Raw genomic sequence first — 19,644 nt, forward strand, 5'->3', positions numbered from 1 at the left:
CCACAGCAGTAAAAACAGAGCGAATCCTTCAACATGTTTGCGTTGTTGGGTTCATGACCTCACCTTCAGGACCGTGGATGGTCACTTCACTGCGTTCGGTGTGTGAGCTGTACGGCACGGAGAACTCGCAGGTGTAGCTGCCCGTGTGCTCCAAGTGTTTGGGGTCCATCAGTCGTAGGGCGCCGTCTCCAAACGGGACCCTGAAGTTGTCCAGCTCCATGTGGTTGTCCCATGGCGGCGTGGAGATGCTGCGCCCCGACCGGCTGTCGTAGGGGATGATGCGGGAAAACTCCTCGCCGTTGGAGAAGGTCCACTGGAGGGAGGGATTGTTCAGGTAAGTAGGAGCACTGCAGGGGATGGTCAGATCTTTCCCTTGAGTTCCTCTTATTTCTGCCAGGGAGCAAAGGTAGCAGCATATTCAGCACATATGAATGAGGAGTTCTTTTACTGGACTGCATTAGCAATAAAACTACACTATTACATTTTTATAACAAATCTGCGTGGATCTATTTAATAAAGCTGCCTAAGAAACAAAACCAGGGACGAAAAGTCTGAATATTTTTTGCAGTGATGCAGGTTCATCAAACCCTTCAGAAAATTGGAAAAAGTGAATGCAAATTCTTTCTTATTTTCATTCATTTTCATTTCTGAGACAGAAACAAATAACCCTCCCGTTGTCTCGCGGGTCAAAAGTGAGCCACTACCATGTTTAGCTGTAGAAAAAATACCTTCAACTATCTTTTTCCACCTTGAAATTTGATGACTTTTCCTAAAGAGACCCCGTCATTAGAAAAAGTCACACTTTATTTTTGTTGATGTTTCCATGTGGGCTGTACACCACTAGGGGACAAAGAATGGGCCTCATGCAAGAAGCGTTCGTACGCACAGATTTGTTCTTAAATCGTCCGTACGAGTGATTTAAGAGAATTTGTGCATTCACCAATCTTTTCGTATTTGACGTTTTCTTTCAGGTACGATGATGGGCCAGTTGATGAGTCTGTCAGGGATGGGGTTCTCATTAAACTCCCAACAGCTGAAAATGAATAAGGAAAGAAAGAGGAGAGAAAATGTTTATTTTACATGTATTTTACATTTATTCTACATATTTTACATGGCCAGCTGCCAAACATGACCAATTAATGAGGTTAGATAAATATGATTCATTCTGGTACAACAAACATTTTTACATCAGTATGACGTTAAGAATTAAGACAGAAAAAAAAAAATCTTTCAAACAAATGGACGATAATTAGGAAAGCCTGTTTTAGGAAAGATTCTCGTATTTGTTAGTGTTACTGGATATGATTTACCATTCTCAAAATGAAAAACTGCAAGATGATGCATGTCAAAACCTTCATTCCACGTGCACTAGCACGTGCGCGCGCACACACACACACACACACACACACACACACACACACACACACACACACACACACGTAGCTAGCTAACAACAGTGACGCTTAGCTAGCTAACGACAGTACAGTACAGGTTAGCTAGCAAACGACAGTACAGTACGGGTTAGCTAGCTAACGACAGTACAGTACAGGTTAGCTAGCTAACGACAGTACAGTACAGGTTAGCTAGCAAACGACAGTACAGTACAGGTTAGCTAGCTAACGACAGTACAGTACAGGTTAGCTAGCAAACGACAGTACAGTACAGGTTAGCTAGCTAACGACAGTACAGTACAGGTTAGCTAGCTAACGACAGTACAGTACAGGTTAGCTAGCTAACGACAGTACAGTACAGGTTAGCTAGCTAACGACAGTACAGTACAGGTTAGCTAGCTAACAACAGTACAGCACATGTTAGCTAGCTCAGTGGTTCCCAAACGGTGTGCCGTGGGATTTTGACAGCCATATATCATTATTGCAATATACAACTACACAAAAACAATATTTTTTTAATTTACTATATCAGTACTTTGTATGCACTCATTTCATAATACAGAGGGAAATTCTATACTAAAAACAATTATTTTAAAAATATAAAGGAGCGTGACACATCAAAGGCTGAAGAACAACATTAAGACAGAGAAACACTCTAGCGAGAAAATGGAGCGCTTTCTTGTGCGGAGCAAACGACCAGCCACCAGTCCAGAGACTGCCAAAAGCACACCACCACCACCACCACCACAGGAAAACAAAAGAAGGAAACTGTCAGCAGGCAGTATAATGAAAGCTACCTGTCTCATGGTTTCACTTGGACCGCCGGGGATGCTAACCGCCCTCAGCCTGAGCGCGTCCTCTGTCGGGAGAAGTTAGCTAATGCTATGCACGGTGTGGGTGTGTGGTTGCTGCAATACAAGCACAATAATACAGAATGATTGGAAATGAAGTACAACTTAAACATAAGAATACACCTGAGCTACATATATCTAACCAAATAACAACTGAAATACAGCTCAAGATTAGTTTGGAATGTAAAGTCAGCATGAATCAATTAAACTTGAATGAGAATAAATCTATGCTTAGATGCAACAAAAGAGGGGCATGCACTGTGACTGATCAATTAACATACAGTATGCAATGTATAAACCAAAGAGATGAGCAATACAGCTACATACACGTTTCAGGCTATAGCTAGTTAGCGGCTAGCCCCACGTTACTCATTTGTGGCTAAATGTTCCCCATATTATACAAACCGATGGCAAAACTACTGCTAAGTCATCAAAGTAGACTCACGGATAAACACAAACATCAACATAGTGTAACACATAAGTAAATCAACATAACTCACGGCTTAATGGACGCACACACCACAGAGATCGGTTCAGCTGATGTTTTGCGCTGAACCGATCTGCGTCTTTGTGGTGCATTCAAGGACCTTGGCAGGGTGGGAATTCACATGCGCAGCAATTATTAACAGAAAGAAACACACAGAGACAACCTTTTGTACATCTTCCACGTTGAGAGAAACTTGGCCTACTTCAAAAGAGCGCGGGATCTGAACCAGAGGCAGCAAGGCCGTTTGTTGGATTGTGTGAAAGTGTCTGAAAAGGCAATGGAGGCTAGTTACATGCTAGCGGAGCTCATTGCAAAGCAGAAGAAACCTCACACAATAGCGGAGACACTCATCCTCCCCGCTTGCAAAAAAATTGTAGGTGTCATGCTGGGTCCAGATGAGCTATCCAAAGTGCCGTCGTCTGATAACACAATGAAAAGAAGGATCGACGACATGTCAGGAGACATTGAGCAACATTTGACAGAGAAACCACAGGCGAGCGGCAGATTGTCCCTACAACTGCACGCATCTACTGCCATAAGTGGGGCCGCAGCCCGACTTCTGGCAAACGTCAGATATGTTGATGGTGACTCTATCAAAGAGACTTTTTTTTTCTGCAAAGAAATGGAAAGCCATACAACGGGAGAATAAATATTCAGGGTTACCAATAAGTATTTAGAAGAGAACAATCTGAGCTGGAATGTGTGCGCCAGTCTTTGCGCAGATGGTGCGGCAGGCATGACGGGGAGAGTGAAAGGATTTATTGCTCAGGTGAAAGCACAAAATCCACATATTGTGACAAACCACTGCATTTTGCACCGAGAGGCATTAGTTGCAAAAGCCATGCCCCCGGAGTTGACCGAGGTGCTGAATCAGGCTGTGCAGAGGCGGGTGAATTACACTGAAATCTCGCCTCTTCTCCCAGCTGTGCGCCGAGATGGGAGCCGGCCCCCAAAGCCTGATCCTCCACACAGAGGTGCGCTGGCTGTCACGAGGGAAACTCCTATTCCGTCTTTATGAACTTCGGGAAGAGCATTTTGAATGTTCACCTGAACACGCTGTCCCACATAAGGACAAGCTCGCGGATGAGAGGCGGTGCGCCAGGCTGGCTCACCTTGCGGACATATTTGGACATCTGAACGAGTTGAACGTCAAGCTTCAGGGCAGGAATGAAAATATTTTATCATCCACAGACAAGATTCTGTGGGGGGGTTATGGGCAAAATGATTCTTTGGGACAGGGCTCCATGGAGATGTTCCCGCTGGCATCAGCTGCGCCACAGGCAGCTATGGAGCGCGCTGGATGTGCCGAACACCTTAAGACCTTAAAAGACAGGTTTGAGCGCTATTTTCCACGTGTGGCTGACATCGAGGACCATGATTGGATCCGAGACCCATTCAACCAGGAATCCTCAACAGAAAAGCTCACTATGAAAGAGAGAGAGAGGAGTGCGCAGAGCTCCGTGTGGACCGCACACTGAAACTCAAATGTAGTGAGCTCCCTCTGGATCAGTTTTGGTTGGCTTCTGCATCGGAGCTTGTCCAACCACGCCATTGAGCAACTGCTTCTTTTCCCCACTACCTGCCTGTGTGAGTTGGCGTTCTCCTCTCTAGTTCACATGAAGAACAACAGGAGGTCGCGGCTCTCGGTTGAACAGGACTTGCGAGTGGCCCTGTCCTCAGTGCCACCGAGGATTAAAGAAACCTGCGCGCCCCGACAGGCACATGTATCTCACTAATTGGAAGTAGGCAAAAATATTTACAATAGCACGTTTCAATGCTGATTACTGAAATGTTACTTTTATCATTTATAGTTCATGGGCAGTGCAGCTTCATTGCATTGGCAGTTCTCTGTGCTGAATTTATGCGTTCTGAGTTTCCTTTGCATAATATTTGATTTTGTAACCCGTCTGGTTTATATGAGTGTGTTGTTGCTTTGATGAAGCCTAATTTGATCCAGTTTCAATTTTTAAAAAATAAATATTTCGTAAATAAACATTTCACGAGTAATATAATTGTCTTTGTCACATTTTTTTGGCATTAGAAAATAATTATGCACATTTACAGATATTTGCACACACACGTGCACACGCACATGCACACACACGTGCACACATATGCACGTGCACAAACACAAATGCACTAGCACGTGCACAAAAACACGTGCACGTTCAAACACACATGCACACGTACGTGCACACAAACATGAACTAGCACGTGCACACACATGCACACGCACGTGCACACACACATGCACACGCACGCGCGCGCACACGTGCACACGCACGCGCGCATAAACGTGCACACACGTGCACACGCACGTGCACACACACACGTGCACACACACACGTACACTAGCACGTGCACACACACGCGCACGTGCACACACACACATGCACACACACACACACGTGCACACGCACATGCACAGACGTGCACTAGCATGTGCACACACACATGCACACGCTCGTGCACTACCACGTGCACACACATGCACATGCACATGCACACGCACACAAACACACGTGCACTAGCACGTGCACACACACATGCACACGCACACACATGAACACGCACGTGCACTAGCACGTCCACACACATGCACACGCACGTGCACACACATGCACACGCACGTGCACACACACATGCACTAGCACGTGCACACGAACGTGCTTACACACATGCACACGCAATTGCACGCACGTGCACACACACGTGCACACGCACGTGCACACACGTGCACACGCGTGCACACGCACGTGCACACACACACGTGCACACACACACACATGAACACGCACGTGCACTAGCACGTCCACACACATGCACACGCACGTGCACACACATGCACACGCACGTGCACACACACATGCACTAGCACGTGCACACGAACGTGCTTACACACATGCACACGCAATTGCACGCACGTGCACACACACGTGCACAAACACACATGCACACGCACTTGCAAGCACGTGCACACACACGTGCACACGCACGTGCACACAAACAAATGCACTAGCACGTACACACACACACACGTAGACAAACACACGTGCACTAGCACGTGCACACACAGACGCACGCACACAAACACACGTGCACTAGCACGTGCACACACATGCACACGCACACATATGAACACGCACGTGCACTAGCACGTCCACACACTTGCACACGCACGTGCACACACATGCACACGCACGCGCACACACATGCACACGCACGTGCACACACACATGCACACGCACGCGCGCGCACACGTGCACACGCACGCGCACACACACGTGCACACACGTGCACACGCACGTGCACACACACACGTGCACACACACGTACACTAGCACGTGCACACACACGCGCACGTGCACACACACACATGCACACACACACACGTGCACACGCACATGCACAGACGTGCACTAGCATGTGCACACACACATGCACACGCTCGTGCACTACCACGTGCACACACATGCACATGCACATGCACACGCACACAAACACACGTGCACTAGAACGTGCACACACACATGCACACGCACACACATGAACACGCACGTGCACTAGCACGTGCACACACATGCACACGCACGTGCACACACACATGCACTAGCACGTGCACACGAACGTGCTTACACACATGCACACGCAATTGCACGCACGTGCACACACACGTGCACACGCACGTGCACAAACACACATGCACACGCACTTGCAAGCACGTGCACACACACGTGCACACGCACGTGCACACAAACAAATGCACTAGCACGTACACACACACACACGTAGACAAACACACGTGCACTAGCACGTGCACACACAGACGCACGCACACAAACACACGTGCACTAGCACGTGCACACACATGCACACGCACACATATGAACACGCACGTGCACTAGCACGTCCACACACTTGCACACGCACGTGCACACACATGCACACGCACGCGCACACACATGCACACGCATGTGCACACACACATGCACACGCGCGCGCGCACACGTGCACACACACACGTACACTAGCACGTGCACACACACACGTACACTAGCACGTGCACACGCACGTGCACACACACACATGCACACGCACAAGCACAGACGTGCACTAGCATGTGCACACACACATGCACACGCACGTGCACACGCACGTGCACACACATGCACACGCACGTGCACACACACACATGCACTAGCACGTGCACACGAACGTGCTTACACACATGCACACACACTTGCACGCACGTGCACACACACGTGCACACGCACGTGCACAAACACACATGCACTAGCACGTGCACACACACAAATGCACTAGCACGTACACACGAACGTGCTTACACACATGCACACGCACTTGCACACACACAAACGTGCTCAGACACATGCACACGCACGTGCACGCACACATGCACACGCACAAACACACATGCACACACACATACGCACGTGCACAAACACAATTGCACTAGCACGTGCACACACACGTGCACACAAATGCACACGCACAAACACGTGCACAAAAACACGTGCACGTTTAAACACACACGCACGTGCACACAAACATGAACTAGCACGTGCACACAAACGTGCTTACACACATGCACACGCACTTGCACGCACGTGCACACACACGTGCACACACACATGCACACGCACGCGCACACACACATGCACACGCACGCGCGCAAACACGTGCACACACACGTAAACTAGCACGTGCACACACACGCGCACGTGCACACACACGTGCACACGCACAAGCACAGACGTGCACTAGCATGTGCACACACACATGCACACGCTCGTGCACTACCACGTGCACACACATGCACATGCACACACACACATGCACACGCACACAAACACACGTGCACTAGCACGTGCACACACACATGCACACGCAAACACATGAAAACGCACGTGCACTAGCACGTGCACACACATGCACACGCACGTGCACACACACACGTACACTAGCACGTGCACACACGCGCACGTGCACACACACACATGCACACACACACACACATGCACACGCACAAGCACAGACGTGCACTAGCATGTGCACAAACACATGCACACGCTCGTGCACTACCACGTGCAAACACATGCACATGCACACACACACATGCACACGCACACAAACACACGTGCACTAGCAAGTGCACACACACATGCACACGCACACACATGAACACGCACGTGCACTAGCACGCCCACACACATGCACACGCACGTGCACACACATGCACACGCACGTGCACACACACATGCACTAGCACGTGCACACACACGCGCACGTGCACACACACACGTGCACACGCACAAGCACAGACGTGCACTAGCATGTGCACACACACATGCACACGCTCGTGCACTACCACGTGCACACACATGCACATGCACACACACACATGCACACGCACACAAACACACGTGCACTAGCACGTGCACACACACATGCACACGCAAACACATGAAAACGCACGTGCACTAGCACGTGCACACACATGCACACGCACGTGCACACACACACGTACACTAGCACGTGCACACACGCGCACGTGCACACACACACATGCACACACACACACACATGCACACGCACAAGCACAGACGTGCACTAGCATGTGCACAAACACATGCACACGCTCGTGCACTACCACGTGCAAACACATGCACATGCACACACACACATGCACACGCACACAAACACACGTGCACTAGCAAGTGCACACACACATGCACACGCACACACATGAACACGCACGTGCACTAGCACGCCCACACACATGCACACGCACGTGCACACACATGCACACGCACGTGCACACACACATGCACTAGCACGTGCACACACACGTGCTTACACACATGCACACGCACTTGCACGCACGTGCACACACACGTGCACACGCACGTGCACAAACACACATGCACTAGCACGTGCACACACACAAATGCACTAGCACGTACACACACACGCACGTGCACAAACACACGTGCACTAGCACGTGCACACACAGACGCACGCACACAAACACACGTGCACTAGCACGTGCACACACACATGCACACGCACACACATGAACACGCACGTGCACTAGCACGTCCACACACATGTACACGCACGTGCACACACATGCACACGCACGTGCACTAGCACGTGCACACACACATGCACATGTGCACACACGTGCACACGCACTTGCACACACACACGTGCACACACACACGTACACTAGCACGTGCACACACACGCACACGTGCACACGCACAAGCACAGACGTGCACTAGCATGTGCACACACATATGCACACGCTCGTGCACTACCACGTGCACACACACACACGTACACTAGCACGTGCACACACACGCGCACGTGCACACACACACATGCACACACACACACACGTGCACACGCACATGCACAGACGTGCACTAGCATGTGCACACACACATGCACACGCTCGTGCACTACCACGTGCACACACATGCACATGCACATGCACACGCACACAAACACACGTGCACTAGCACGTGCACACACACATGCACACGCACACACATGAACACGCACGTGCACTAGCACGTCCACACACATGCACACGCACGTGCACTAGCACGTGCACACACACATGCACACGTGCACACACGTGCACACGCACGTGCACACACACACGTGGACACACACACGTACACTAGCACGTGCACACACACGCGCACGTGCACACACACACATGCACACACACACGTGCACACGCACATGCACAGACGTGCACTAGCATGTGCAAAAACATGCACACGCACGTGCACTACCACGTGCACACACACATGCACACGCACACACACACACACGTGCACTAGCACGTGCACACACACAAATGCACTAGCACACACATACGCACTTGCACAAACACACGCGCACTGGCACGTGCACACACACACATGCACACGCACGTGCAGACACATGTGCACACACGTGCACACACACGTGCACACACACAAATACACAAGCACGTGCACACACACGTATACTAGCACGTGCACATAGATGCACACGCATACACATACGCACGTGCACACACGTACACTAGCACGTGCACACACACGCGCACGTGCACACACACACATGCACACACACACGTGCACACGCACATGCACAGACGTGCACTAGCATGTGCACACACACATGCACACGCACGTGCACTACCACGTGCACACACATGCACTACCACGTGCACACACATGCACACACACACGTGCACTAGCACGTGCACACACACAAATGCACGAGCACACACATACGCACGTGCACAAACACACGCGCACTGGCACGTGCACACACAAACATGCACACGCACGTGCACACACACACGTGCACAAACATGCACACGCACGTGCACACACACGTGCACTAGCACGTGCACACACACGTGCACAAGCACGTGCAAAAACACACATGCACTACCACGTGCACTCACATGCACTAGCACGTTCACACATACACGAGGAGTCTATGCCTAAGGAAGGAGGAGTCTCTGTATCAAGGGGAGGAGTCTCTGTATTAGGGGGAGGAGTCTCTGTCTTAGGGGAGGAGTCTCTTTGTCAGGGGGAAGAGTCTTTGGGGAGGAGTCTCTTTCTTGGGGGAGGAGTCTTAGGGGGAGGAGTCTCTTCCTAGGGAGGGAGGAGTCTCTGTCTTGGGGGAGGAGTCTCTGTATTAGGGGGAGGAGTCTCTGTATTAGGGGGAGGAGTCTCTGTATAAGGGGGAGGAGTCTCTGTATCAAGGGGAGGAGTCTCTGTTTTAGGGGGAGGAGTCTATGTATCAGGGGGAAGAGTCTCTGTTTTAGGGGGAGGAGTCTTTGTCTTAGGGGAGGAGTCTCTGTATCAGGGGGAGGAGTCTCTGTATCAAGGGGTGGAGTCTCTGTCTTAGGGGGAGGAGTCTCTGTCTTAGGGGTGGAGTTTCTATCTTAGGGGGGTGGAGTCTCTGTCTTAGTTGGAGGAGTCTCTGTATCAAGGGGTGGAGTCTTTGTCTTAGGGGGAGGAGTCTCTGTTTTAGGGGGAGGGGTCTCTGTATCAGGGGGAGGAGTCTCTGTATCAGGGGGAGGAGTCTCCGTTTTAGGGGGAGGAGTCTATGTATCAGGGGGAGGAGTCTCTGTTTTAGGGGGAGGAGTCTTTGTCTTAGGGGAGGAGTCTCTGTATCAGGGGGAGGAGTCTATGTATAAGGGGGAGGAGTCTGTCTTAGGGGGAGGAGTCTATGTATCAGGGGGAGGAGTCTGTCTTAGGGGGAGGAGTCTCTGTCTTAGGGGAGGAGTCTCTGTATCAAGGGGTGGAGTCTCTGTTTTAGGGGGAGGAGTCTCTGTTTTAGGGGGAGGGGTCTATGTATCAAGGGGTGGAGTCTCTGTCTTAGGGGGAGGGGTCTATGTATCAAGGGGAGGAGTCTATGTATAAGGGGGAGGAGTCTATGTATCAGGGGGAGGAGTCTATGTATAAGGGGGAGGAGTCTCTGTATCAAGGGGTGGAGTCTCTGTCTTAGGGGGAGGAGTCTATGTATCAGGGGGAGGAGTCTCTGTCATGGGGTGGAGTCTCTGTATCAGGGGGAGGAGTCTCTGTCTTAGGGGAGGAGTCTCTGTTTTAGGGGGAGGGGTCTCTGTATCAGGGGGAGGAGTCTCTGTCTTAGGGGAGGAGTCTCTGTTTTAGGGGGAGGAGTCTATGTATAAGGGGGAGGAGTCTCAGTATCAAGGGGTGGAGTCTCTGTATCAGGGGTGGAGTCTATGTTTTAGGGGGAGGAGTCTTTGTCTTAGGGGGTGGAGTCTATGTATCAAGGGGTGGAGTCTCTGTCTTAGGGGGTGGAGTCTATGTATCAAGGGGTGGAGTCTCTGTCTTAGGGGAGGAGTCTCTGTCTTAGGGGGAGGAGTCTATGTATCAGGGGGAGGAGTCTCTGTCATGGGGTGGAGTCTCTGTTTTAGGGGGAGGAGTCTCTGTTTTAGGGGGAGGAGTCTTTTTGTTAGGGGGAGGAGTCTCTGTTTTTGGGGGATGGAGTCTATGTATAAGGGGGAGGAGTCTCAGTATCAAGGGGTGGAGTCTCTCTATCAGGGATGGAGTCTCTGTTTTAGGGGGAGGAGTCTTTGTCTTAGGGGGTGGAGTCTATGTATCAAGGGGTGGAGTCTCTGTCTTAGGGGAGGAGTCTATGTATAAGGGGGAGGAGTCTCTGTATCAGGGGTGGAGTCTCTGTTTTAGGGGGAGGAGTCTCTGTTTTAGGGGGAGGAGTCTTTGTCTTAGGGGAGGAGTCTCTGTTTTAGGGGGAGGAGTCTCTGTCTTAGGGGTGGAGTCTCTTTCTTGGGGGAGGAGTCTTAGGGGGAGGAGTCTCTTCCTAGGGAGGGAGGAGTCTCTGTCTTGGGGGAGGAGTGTCTGTATCAGGGGGAGGAGTCTCTGTCTTAGGGGAGGAGTCTCTGTATCAAGGGGTGGAGTCTCTGTCTTAGGGGGAGGAGTCTCTGTCTTAGGGGAGGAGTCTATGTATAAGGGGGAGGAGTCTCTGTCTTAGGGGGAGGAGTCTATGTATCAAGGGGTGGAGTCTCTGTCTTAGGGGGAGGAGTCTCCGTTTTAGGGGGAGGGGTCTATGTATCAAGGGGTGGAGTCTCTGTCTTAGGGGGAGGGGTCTATGTATCAAGGGGAGGAGTCTATGTATAAGGGGGAGGAGTCTATGTATCAGGGGGAGGAGTCTCTGTTTTAGGGGGAGGAGTCTCTGTCATGGGGTGGAGTCTCTGTATCAGGGGGAGGAGTCTCTGTCTTAGGGGAGGAGTCTCTGTATCAGGGGGAGGAGTCTCTGTCATGGGGTGGAGTCTCTGTATCAAGGGGTGGAGTCTCTGTCTTAGGGGGAGGAGTCTCTGTCTTAGGGGAGGAGTCTATGTATAAGGGGGAGGAGTCTCTGTCTTAGGGGGAGGAGTCTATGTATCAAGGGGTGGAGTCTCTGTCTTAGGGGGAGGAGTCTCCGTTTTAGGGGGAGGGGTCTATGTATCAAGGGGTGGAGTCTCTGTCTTAGGGGGAGGGGTCTATGTATCAAGGGGAGGAGTCTATGTATAAGGGGGAGGAGTCTATGTATCAGGGGGAGGAGTCTCTGTTTTAGGGGGAGGAGTCTCTGTCATGGGGTGGAGTCTCTGTATCAGGGGGAGGAGTCTCTGTCTTAGGGGAGGAGTCTCTGTATCAGGGGGAGGAGTCTCTGTCTTAGGGGAGGAGTCTCTGTATCAGGGGGAGGAGTCTCTGTCATGGGGTGGAGTCTCTGTATCAGGGGGAGGAGTCTATGTATAAGGGGGAGGAGTCTCTGTATCAAGGGGTGGAGTCTCTGTCTTAGGGGGAGGAGTCTATGTATCAGGGGGAGGAGTCTCTGTTTTAGGAGGAGGAGTCTATGTATCAAGGGGTGGAGTCTCTGTCTTAGGGGGAGGGGTCTATGTATCAAGGGGAGGAGTCTATGTATAAGGGGGAGGAGTCTATGTATCAGGGGGAGGAGTCTCTGTTTTAGGGGGAGGAGTGTCTGTCATGGGGTGGAGTCTCTGTATCAGGGGGAGGAGTCTCTGTCTTAGGGGAGGAGTCTCTGTATCAGGGGGAGGAGTCTCTGTCTTAGGGGAGGAGTCTCTGTATCAGGGGGAGGAGTCTCTGTCATGGGGTGGAGTCTCTGTATCAGGGGGAGGAGTCTATGTATCAAGGGGAGGAGTCTCTGTTTTAGGGGAGGAGTCTCTGTCTTAGGGGGAGGAGTCTGTCTCAGGGGGAGGAGTCTGTCACATGTGTGTGCACGTGCACATGTACACATGCACATGCACGTACGTTTACGCACAAACACACACCACTACACATGCACACGCAAACATGCACAAACACACACATGCATACGCACGTGCACACACACAAACGCACACTTAGACACGTCTCTTCTGTAGTTCAAACTCCTTTGTCCTTCATATGTATCCTTTCGAAGTAGGTCCCACGCATAAAGCCCTTTAAATGACCTTTTATTGAGAAAGAAACACAGGAATAGCCTTCTTTTGCGGAGTTAAGACGAAATACGGATTTTTGCTATAAAAGGAATTCCTTCAGTTAAAACAAGTTCAAACTCCTTTGTCCTTCATATGTATCCATTCGAAGTAGGTTCCACGCATAAAGCCCTTTAAATGACCTTTTATTGAGAAAGAAACACAGGAATAGCCTTCTTTTGCGGAGTTAAGACGAAATACGGATTTTTGCTATAAAAGGAATTCCTTCAGTCAAAACAAGTTCAAACTCCTTTGTCCTTCATATGTATCCATTCGAAGTAGGTTCCACGCATAAAGCCCTTTAAATGACCTTTTTGGAGAAAGAAACACAGGAATAGCCTTCTTTTGCGGAGTTAAGACGAAATACGGATTTTTGCTATAAAAGGAATTCCTTCAGTCAAAACAAGTTCAAACTCCTTTGTCCTTCATATGTATCCATTCGAAGTAGGTTCCACGCATAAAGCCCTTTAAATGACCTTTTTGGAGAAAGAAACACAGGAATAGCCTTCTTTTGCGGAGTTAAGACGAAATACGGATTTTTGCTATAAAAGGAATTCCTTCAGTCAAAACAAGTTCAAACTCCTTTGTCCTTCATATGTATCCATTCGAAGTAGGTTCCACGCATAAAGCCCTTTAAATGACCTTTTTGGAGAAAGAAACACAGGAATAGCCTTCTTTTGCGGAGTTAAGACGAAATACGGATTTTTGCTATAAAAGGAATTCCTTCAGTCAAAACAAGTTCAAACTCCTTTGTCCTTCATATGTATCCATTCGAAGTAGGTTCCACGCATAAAGCCCTTTAAATGACCTTTTTGGAGAAAGAAACACAGGAATAGCCTTCTTTTGCGGAGTTAAGACGAAATACGGATTTTTGCTATAAAAGGAATTCCTTCAGTCAAAACAAGTTCAAACTCCTTTGTCCTTCATATGTATCCATTCGAAGTAGGTTCCACGCATAAAGCCCTTTAAATGACCTTTTTGGAGAAAGAAACACAGGAATAGCCTTCTTTTGCGGAGTTAAGACGAAATACGGATTTTTGCTATAAAAGGAATTCCTTCAGTCAAAACAAGTTCAAACTCCTTTGTCCTTCATATGTATCCATTCGAAGTAGGTTCCACGCATAAAGCCCTTTAAATGACCTTTTTGGAGAAAGAAACACAGGAATAGCCTTCTTTTGCGGAGTTAAGACGAAATACGGATTTTTGCTATAAAAGGAATTCCTTCAGTCAAAACAAGTTCAAACTCCTTTGTCCTTCATATGTATCCATTCGAAGTAGGTTCCACGCATAAAGCCCTTTAAATGACCTTTTTGGAGAAAGAAACACAGGAATAGCCTTCTTTTGCGGAGTTAAGACGAAATACGGATTTTTGCTATAAAAGGAATTCCTTCAGTCAAAACAAGTTCAAACTCCTTTGTCCTTCATATGTATCCATTCGAAGTAGGTTCCACGCATAAAGCCCTTTAAATGACCTTTTTGGAGAAAGAAACACAGGAATAGCCTTCTTTTGCGGAGTTAAGACGAAATACGGATTTTTGCTATAAAAGGAATTCCTTCAGTCAAAACAAGTTCAAACTCCTTTGTCCTTCATATGTATCCATTCGAAGTAGGTTCCACGCATAAAGCCCTTTAAATGACCTTTTTGGAGAAAGAAACACAGGAATAGCCTTCTTTTGCGGAGTTAAGACGAAATACGGATTTTTGCTATAAAAGGAATTCCTTCAGTCAAAACAAGTTCAAACTCCTTTGTCCTTCATATGTATCCATTCGAAGTAGGTTCCACGCATAAAGCCCTTTAAATGACCTTTTTGGAGAAAGAAACACAGGAATAGCCTTCTTTTGCGGAGTTAAGACGAAATACGGATTTTTGCTATAAAAGGAATTCCTTCAGTCAAAACAAGTTCAAACTCCTTTGTCCTTCATATGTATCCATTCGAAGTAGGTTCCACGCATAAAGCCCTTTAAATGACCTTTTTGGAGAAAGAAACACAGGAATAGCCTTCTTTTGCGGAGTTAAGACGAAATACGGATTTTTGCTATAAAAGGAATTCCTTCAGTCAAAACAAGTTCAAACTCCTTTGTCCTTCATATGTATCCATTCGAAGTAGGTTCCACGCATAAAGCCCTTTAAATGACCTTTTTGGAGAAAGAAACACAGGAATAGCCTTCTTTTGCGGAGTTAAGACGAAATACGGATTTTTGCTATAAAAGGAATTCCTTCAGTCAAAACAAGTTCAAACTCCTTTGTCCTTCATATGTATCCATTCGAAGTAGGTTCCACGCATAAAGCCCTTTAAATGACCTTTTTGGAGAAAGAAACACAGGAATAGCCTTCTTTTGCGGAGTTAAGACGAAATACGGATTTTTGCTATAAAAGGAATTCCTTCAGTCAAAACAAGTTCAAACTCCTTTGTCCTTCATATGTATCCATTCGAAGTAGGTTCCACGCATAAAGCCCTTTAAATGACCTTTTTGGAGAAAGAAACACAGGAATAGCCTTCTTTTGCGGAGTTAAGACGAAATACGGATTTTTGCTATAAAAGGAATTCCTTCAGTCAAAACAAGTTCAAACTCCTTTGTCCTTCATATGTATCCATTCGAAGTAGGTTCCACGCACAAACCCCTTTAAATGACCTTTTATTGAGAAAGAAACACAGGAAATCAAATGTAATGTAAAAAAATGACACATGAATGGAAATAATGTATGTCCATTTAAAATTTCAAATAATGTCATGTAAATCGAAATATAATGTAAATACATAAAAAGCTTGTTGCATATCTGCAACTGTGGGTGCTACAAGTTTAAACACTCACCTGGCAGGCCCCTAACCCTAACTCTAACTCTAACTCTAACCCTAACTCTAACTCTAACTCTAACCCTAACTCTAACTCTAACTCTAACCCTAACTCTAACTCTAACTCTAACTCTAACTCTAACCCTAACTCTAACTCTAACTCTAACTCTAACTCTAACTCTAACTCTAACTCTAACTCTAACCCTAACTCTAACTCTAACTCTAACCCTAACTCTAACTCTAACTCTAACTCTAACCCTAACCCTAACTCTAACTCTAACTCTAACTCTAACCCTAACTCTAACTCTAACTCTAACTCTAACTCTAACTCTAACTCTAACTCTAACTCTAACTCTAACTCTAACTCTAACTCTAACTCTAACCCTAACTCTAACTCTAACTCTAACCCTAACTCTAACTCTAACTCTAACTCTAACCCTAACTCTAACTCTAACTCTAACTCTAACCCTAACTCTAACTCTAACTCTAACTCTAACCCTAACTCTAACTCTAACTCTAACTCTAACCCTAACTCTAACCCTAACTCTAACTCTAACTCTAACTCTAACTCTAACTCTAACTCTAACCCTAACTCTAACTCTAACTCTAACTCTAACTCTAACCCTAACTCTAACCCTAACCCTAACTCTAACCCTAACCCTAACGGGTCCCATATATATTTACATTATCAATTAATTAATAGCTTAAACCTAATTTTATAACGTTTTGTTTCATTATTGACATTGTTAAGCCCTTATGATGAGTAAAAATGCTGCATGACAATGCTTTATAAATAAAAGTTTTATTACAACCAGTTCAATGATCACAAAATAGCACCACTTCCACAAAAACAACTTCAGATCAGTTCAACAGTTAGAAATACCAACAGCCACCACAACACGAAACAGTATCAAAGCAGCTTCATCACCAAAAAAAGGGGGGCCACCATACAGTGATCCAATACGGCGCTATTAAATGAAAGTATGAAACTCTGAAGGATAAAAAACATGTCAACCACTCGAGAGGAAGAACTGACTGTGTTAAGCCACTCAAAGAGCGTTGAGAAACACCTGCTGTTTGAGCTTGGAGGGAGAGGGAGAGAAAGGAGAGGGGGGGGGGGAGAGAGAGGAGAGGAGGAAGAAGAGGAGAGGAGAGGAGAAAAAAAAGAGGGGGAGAGAGAGAAAGAGAAAGAGATTCAGAGCGAGATGTAGCGATTTGCCGAGACGAAGTCTCGGCACATTACGCTACATCCCGCGAAGGGACACGCCCCCGCGCGTGCGGCAGGGTCTTCGCCAGCCGCTCGCTCTATTTATGTCCCTCTGAGCTCGCGCCCCTCTGACTCACGGTTGCGCCAGCAGAGCGGGAAAAGGCTTCAAACTGCCTTTTTCATTCACACACAACAGCTCTGCCCCGGCTGGCTGGGAAGTCCTCGCTGGGGCTCCTGCTGCTGCTGCCGCTGCTTCACCTCCTTCGGCTTTTCCTCTGCCACACACAGGCATGATGGGAAATGTAGTCTCTTCTTCTCTTCTTTACAATTGAATTGAGTAAGGTAAGATTGTCCCCCCATCTGTACAAGTCATTTGCATTTTAAAATAATGAACTAACATTCAGTCAGGTATTTATACAACAACCAAGTCACACTGTGAGAGAATTTAAACTGAGTTTGTCCATTGTCTTGCAGCTCTTGATTTGAGAATTGTGATGATTGGAAAAACTGCTGTGGGCAAAAGTGCAGTTGGAAACACCATTCTTGGAGAAACAAAATTCAGATCTAGTCCCGCTGCAAGTTCAGTGACAGAAGCCTGTGAAAAAGGAGTCGCTCTCTGGGGTAACAGAGTAGTTAGTGTGGTTGACACGCCAGGGATCCTGGACACTTCCAAAACGGAAGATTTCATAAAAAGAGAAATAGTGAAATGTGTCAAAGTCTCTTGTCCTGGTCCACATGTCTTCCTGCTGGTGATCCAAATTGGCCGATTCACCAAAGAAGAGAAGAACTCTGTGGAAGCACTACAGGAGCTGTTTGGTCCAAAAGCCAACCAGTTCATGATTGTGCTGTTTACCCGTGCTGGTGATCTTGGAGCCATGACCATACAGGAATATGTACGTGAAGGTGACCCGGGGCTTCAACGAGTTATCCAACGTTGTGGCGGAAGGTTCCTAGTCTTTGACAACATGAGCAAGGACAGAAAACAGGTAACGCAACTTCTGGAGATGGTCGACAACGTGGTGGCAGCAAACGGGGGGACACATTACACAGATGCAATGTATAAAGAGGTAGAGTTAGCTCAGAAAATGGGGCGAGGTGACATGGATGAAGAATTCATGATGGCTCTGATCCAACGCATCTTACTTTTTCATTTGATTCTTGCAAGAGAATAAGTGACCACGGTGGATTGTCTAGACTCATAATCAAGACCTAGAAAGATTTTGTTTGCTACCTTTGTAAGCAAACAGAGGAGGTTCGGCAAAGTTATAACACACTGTGTAGACAGAGGGGGAGTACAGCATTGCTTTAAATCATTTATTAGTCAAAATTGAGGAAACCTTGAGCTGTTGATTGTTATGGGGGAAATATGTGGTATCTATTATACTGAGAGTGTGATATGCTGATAATAAAACATAGTTTAGTTCTGGTAGATATAATGTTAATTTGATAAGAAGCCAATAATCATGGCGGTTTCTGGTATTTTATAATCGTGGTATTCAATATGTTAGGATTTAGCTTTGTGGTGTAGAAAATGACTTATTGATAGAATGTATTCCTTACAAAGTAATACATGATGATGGTGATAGAAAAGTATTTACTATTAATGTTTCTTGTTATTAAATTGAACTGACAAAGTCACAAAAGCAATTAGATTTGATCTAACTGTCTTTCTTTTCCCATATGTTGTAATTTTATCATCCATTCAGCAATAAGAGTAACTGTAAAACTACACGTGTATAATATGTAGATGCAAGTGATGTCTAAGCTAGCAGCCTTTTTAATACGTTGGCTCTGAGCAATTTAAACAATGATCCTTTTTTAAAAAAGTTAGCGAATGCTGTGGCAGACGTCACAAACTTTCACCGGGAAGGAAGCGAC

At 47.4% G+C, this 19,644-nt stretch overlaps 1 protein-coding gene across 1 annotated transcript; it reads left to right on the forward strand.

The window, feature by feature from the left end:
* The first annotated feature begins 3,570 nt into the window (after positions 1 to 3,570).
* Positions 3,571 to 18,938, forward strand: LOC142370470 (GTPase IMAP family member 7-like). Its single transcript, XM_075453048.1, has 2 exons — positions 3,571 to 3,703; positions 18,241 to 18,938. Exons 1-2 carry the CDS (start codon positions 3,571 to 3,573, stop codon positions 18,936 to 18,938), a joined length of 831 nt encoding a protein of 276 aa, XP_075309163.1.
* The last annotated feature ends 706 nt before the right edge of the window (positions 18,939 to 19,644 follow it).

Source organism: Odontesthes bonariensis, chromosome 20 (genome assembly GCF_027942865.1).
Source record: "Odontesthes bonariensis isolate fOdoBon6 chromosome 20, fOdoBon6.hap1, whole genome shotgun sequence".
Taxonomy (NCBI): Eukaryota; Metazoa; Chordata; class Actinopteri; order Atheriniformes; family Atherinopsidae; genus Odontesthes; species Odontesthes bonariensis.

Excerpts from the sequence above, each read along its gene's own strand:
- LOC142370470 (XM_075453048.1), top strand. The coding sequence starts at position 3,571 with ATGCCCCCGGAGTTGACCGAGGTGCTGAATCAGGCTGTGCAGAGGCGG. Across the intron at positions 3,704-18,240 it reads GCCTGATCCTCCACACAGAG|CTCTTGATTTGAGAATTGTG; the intron begins GTGCGCTGGCTG and ends ATTGTCTTGCAG.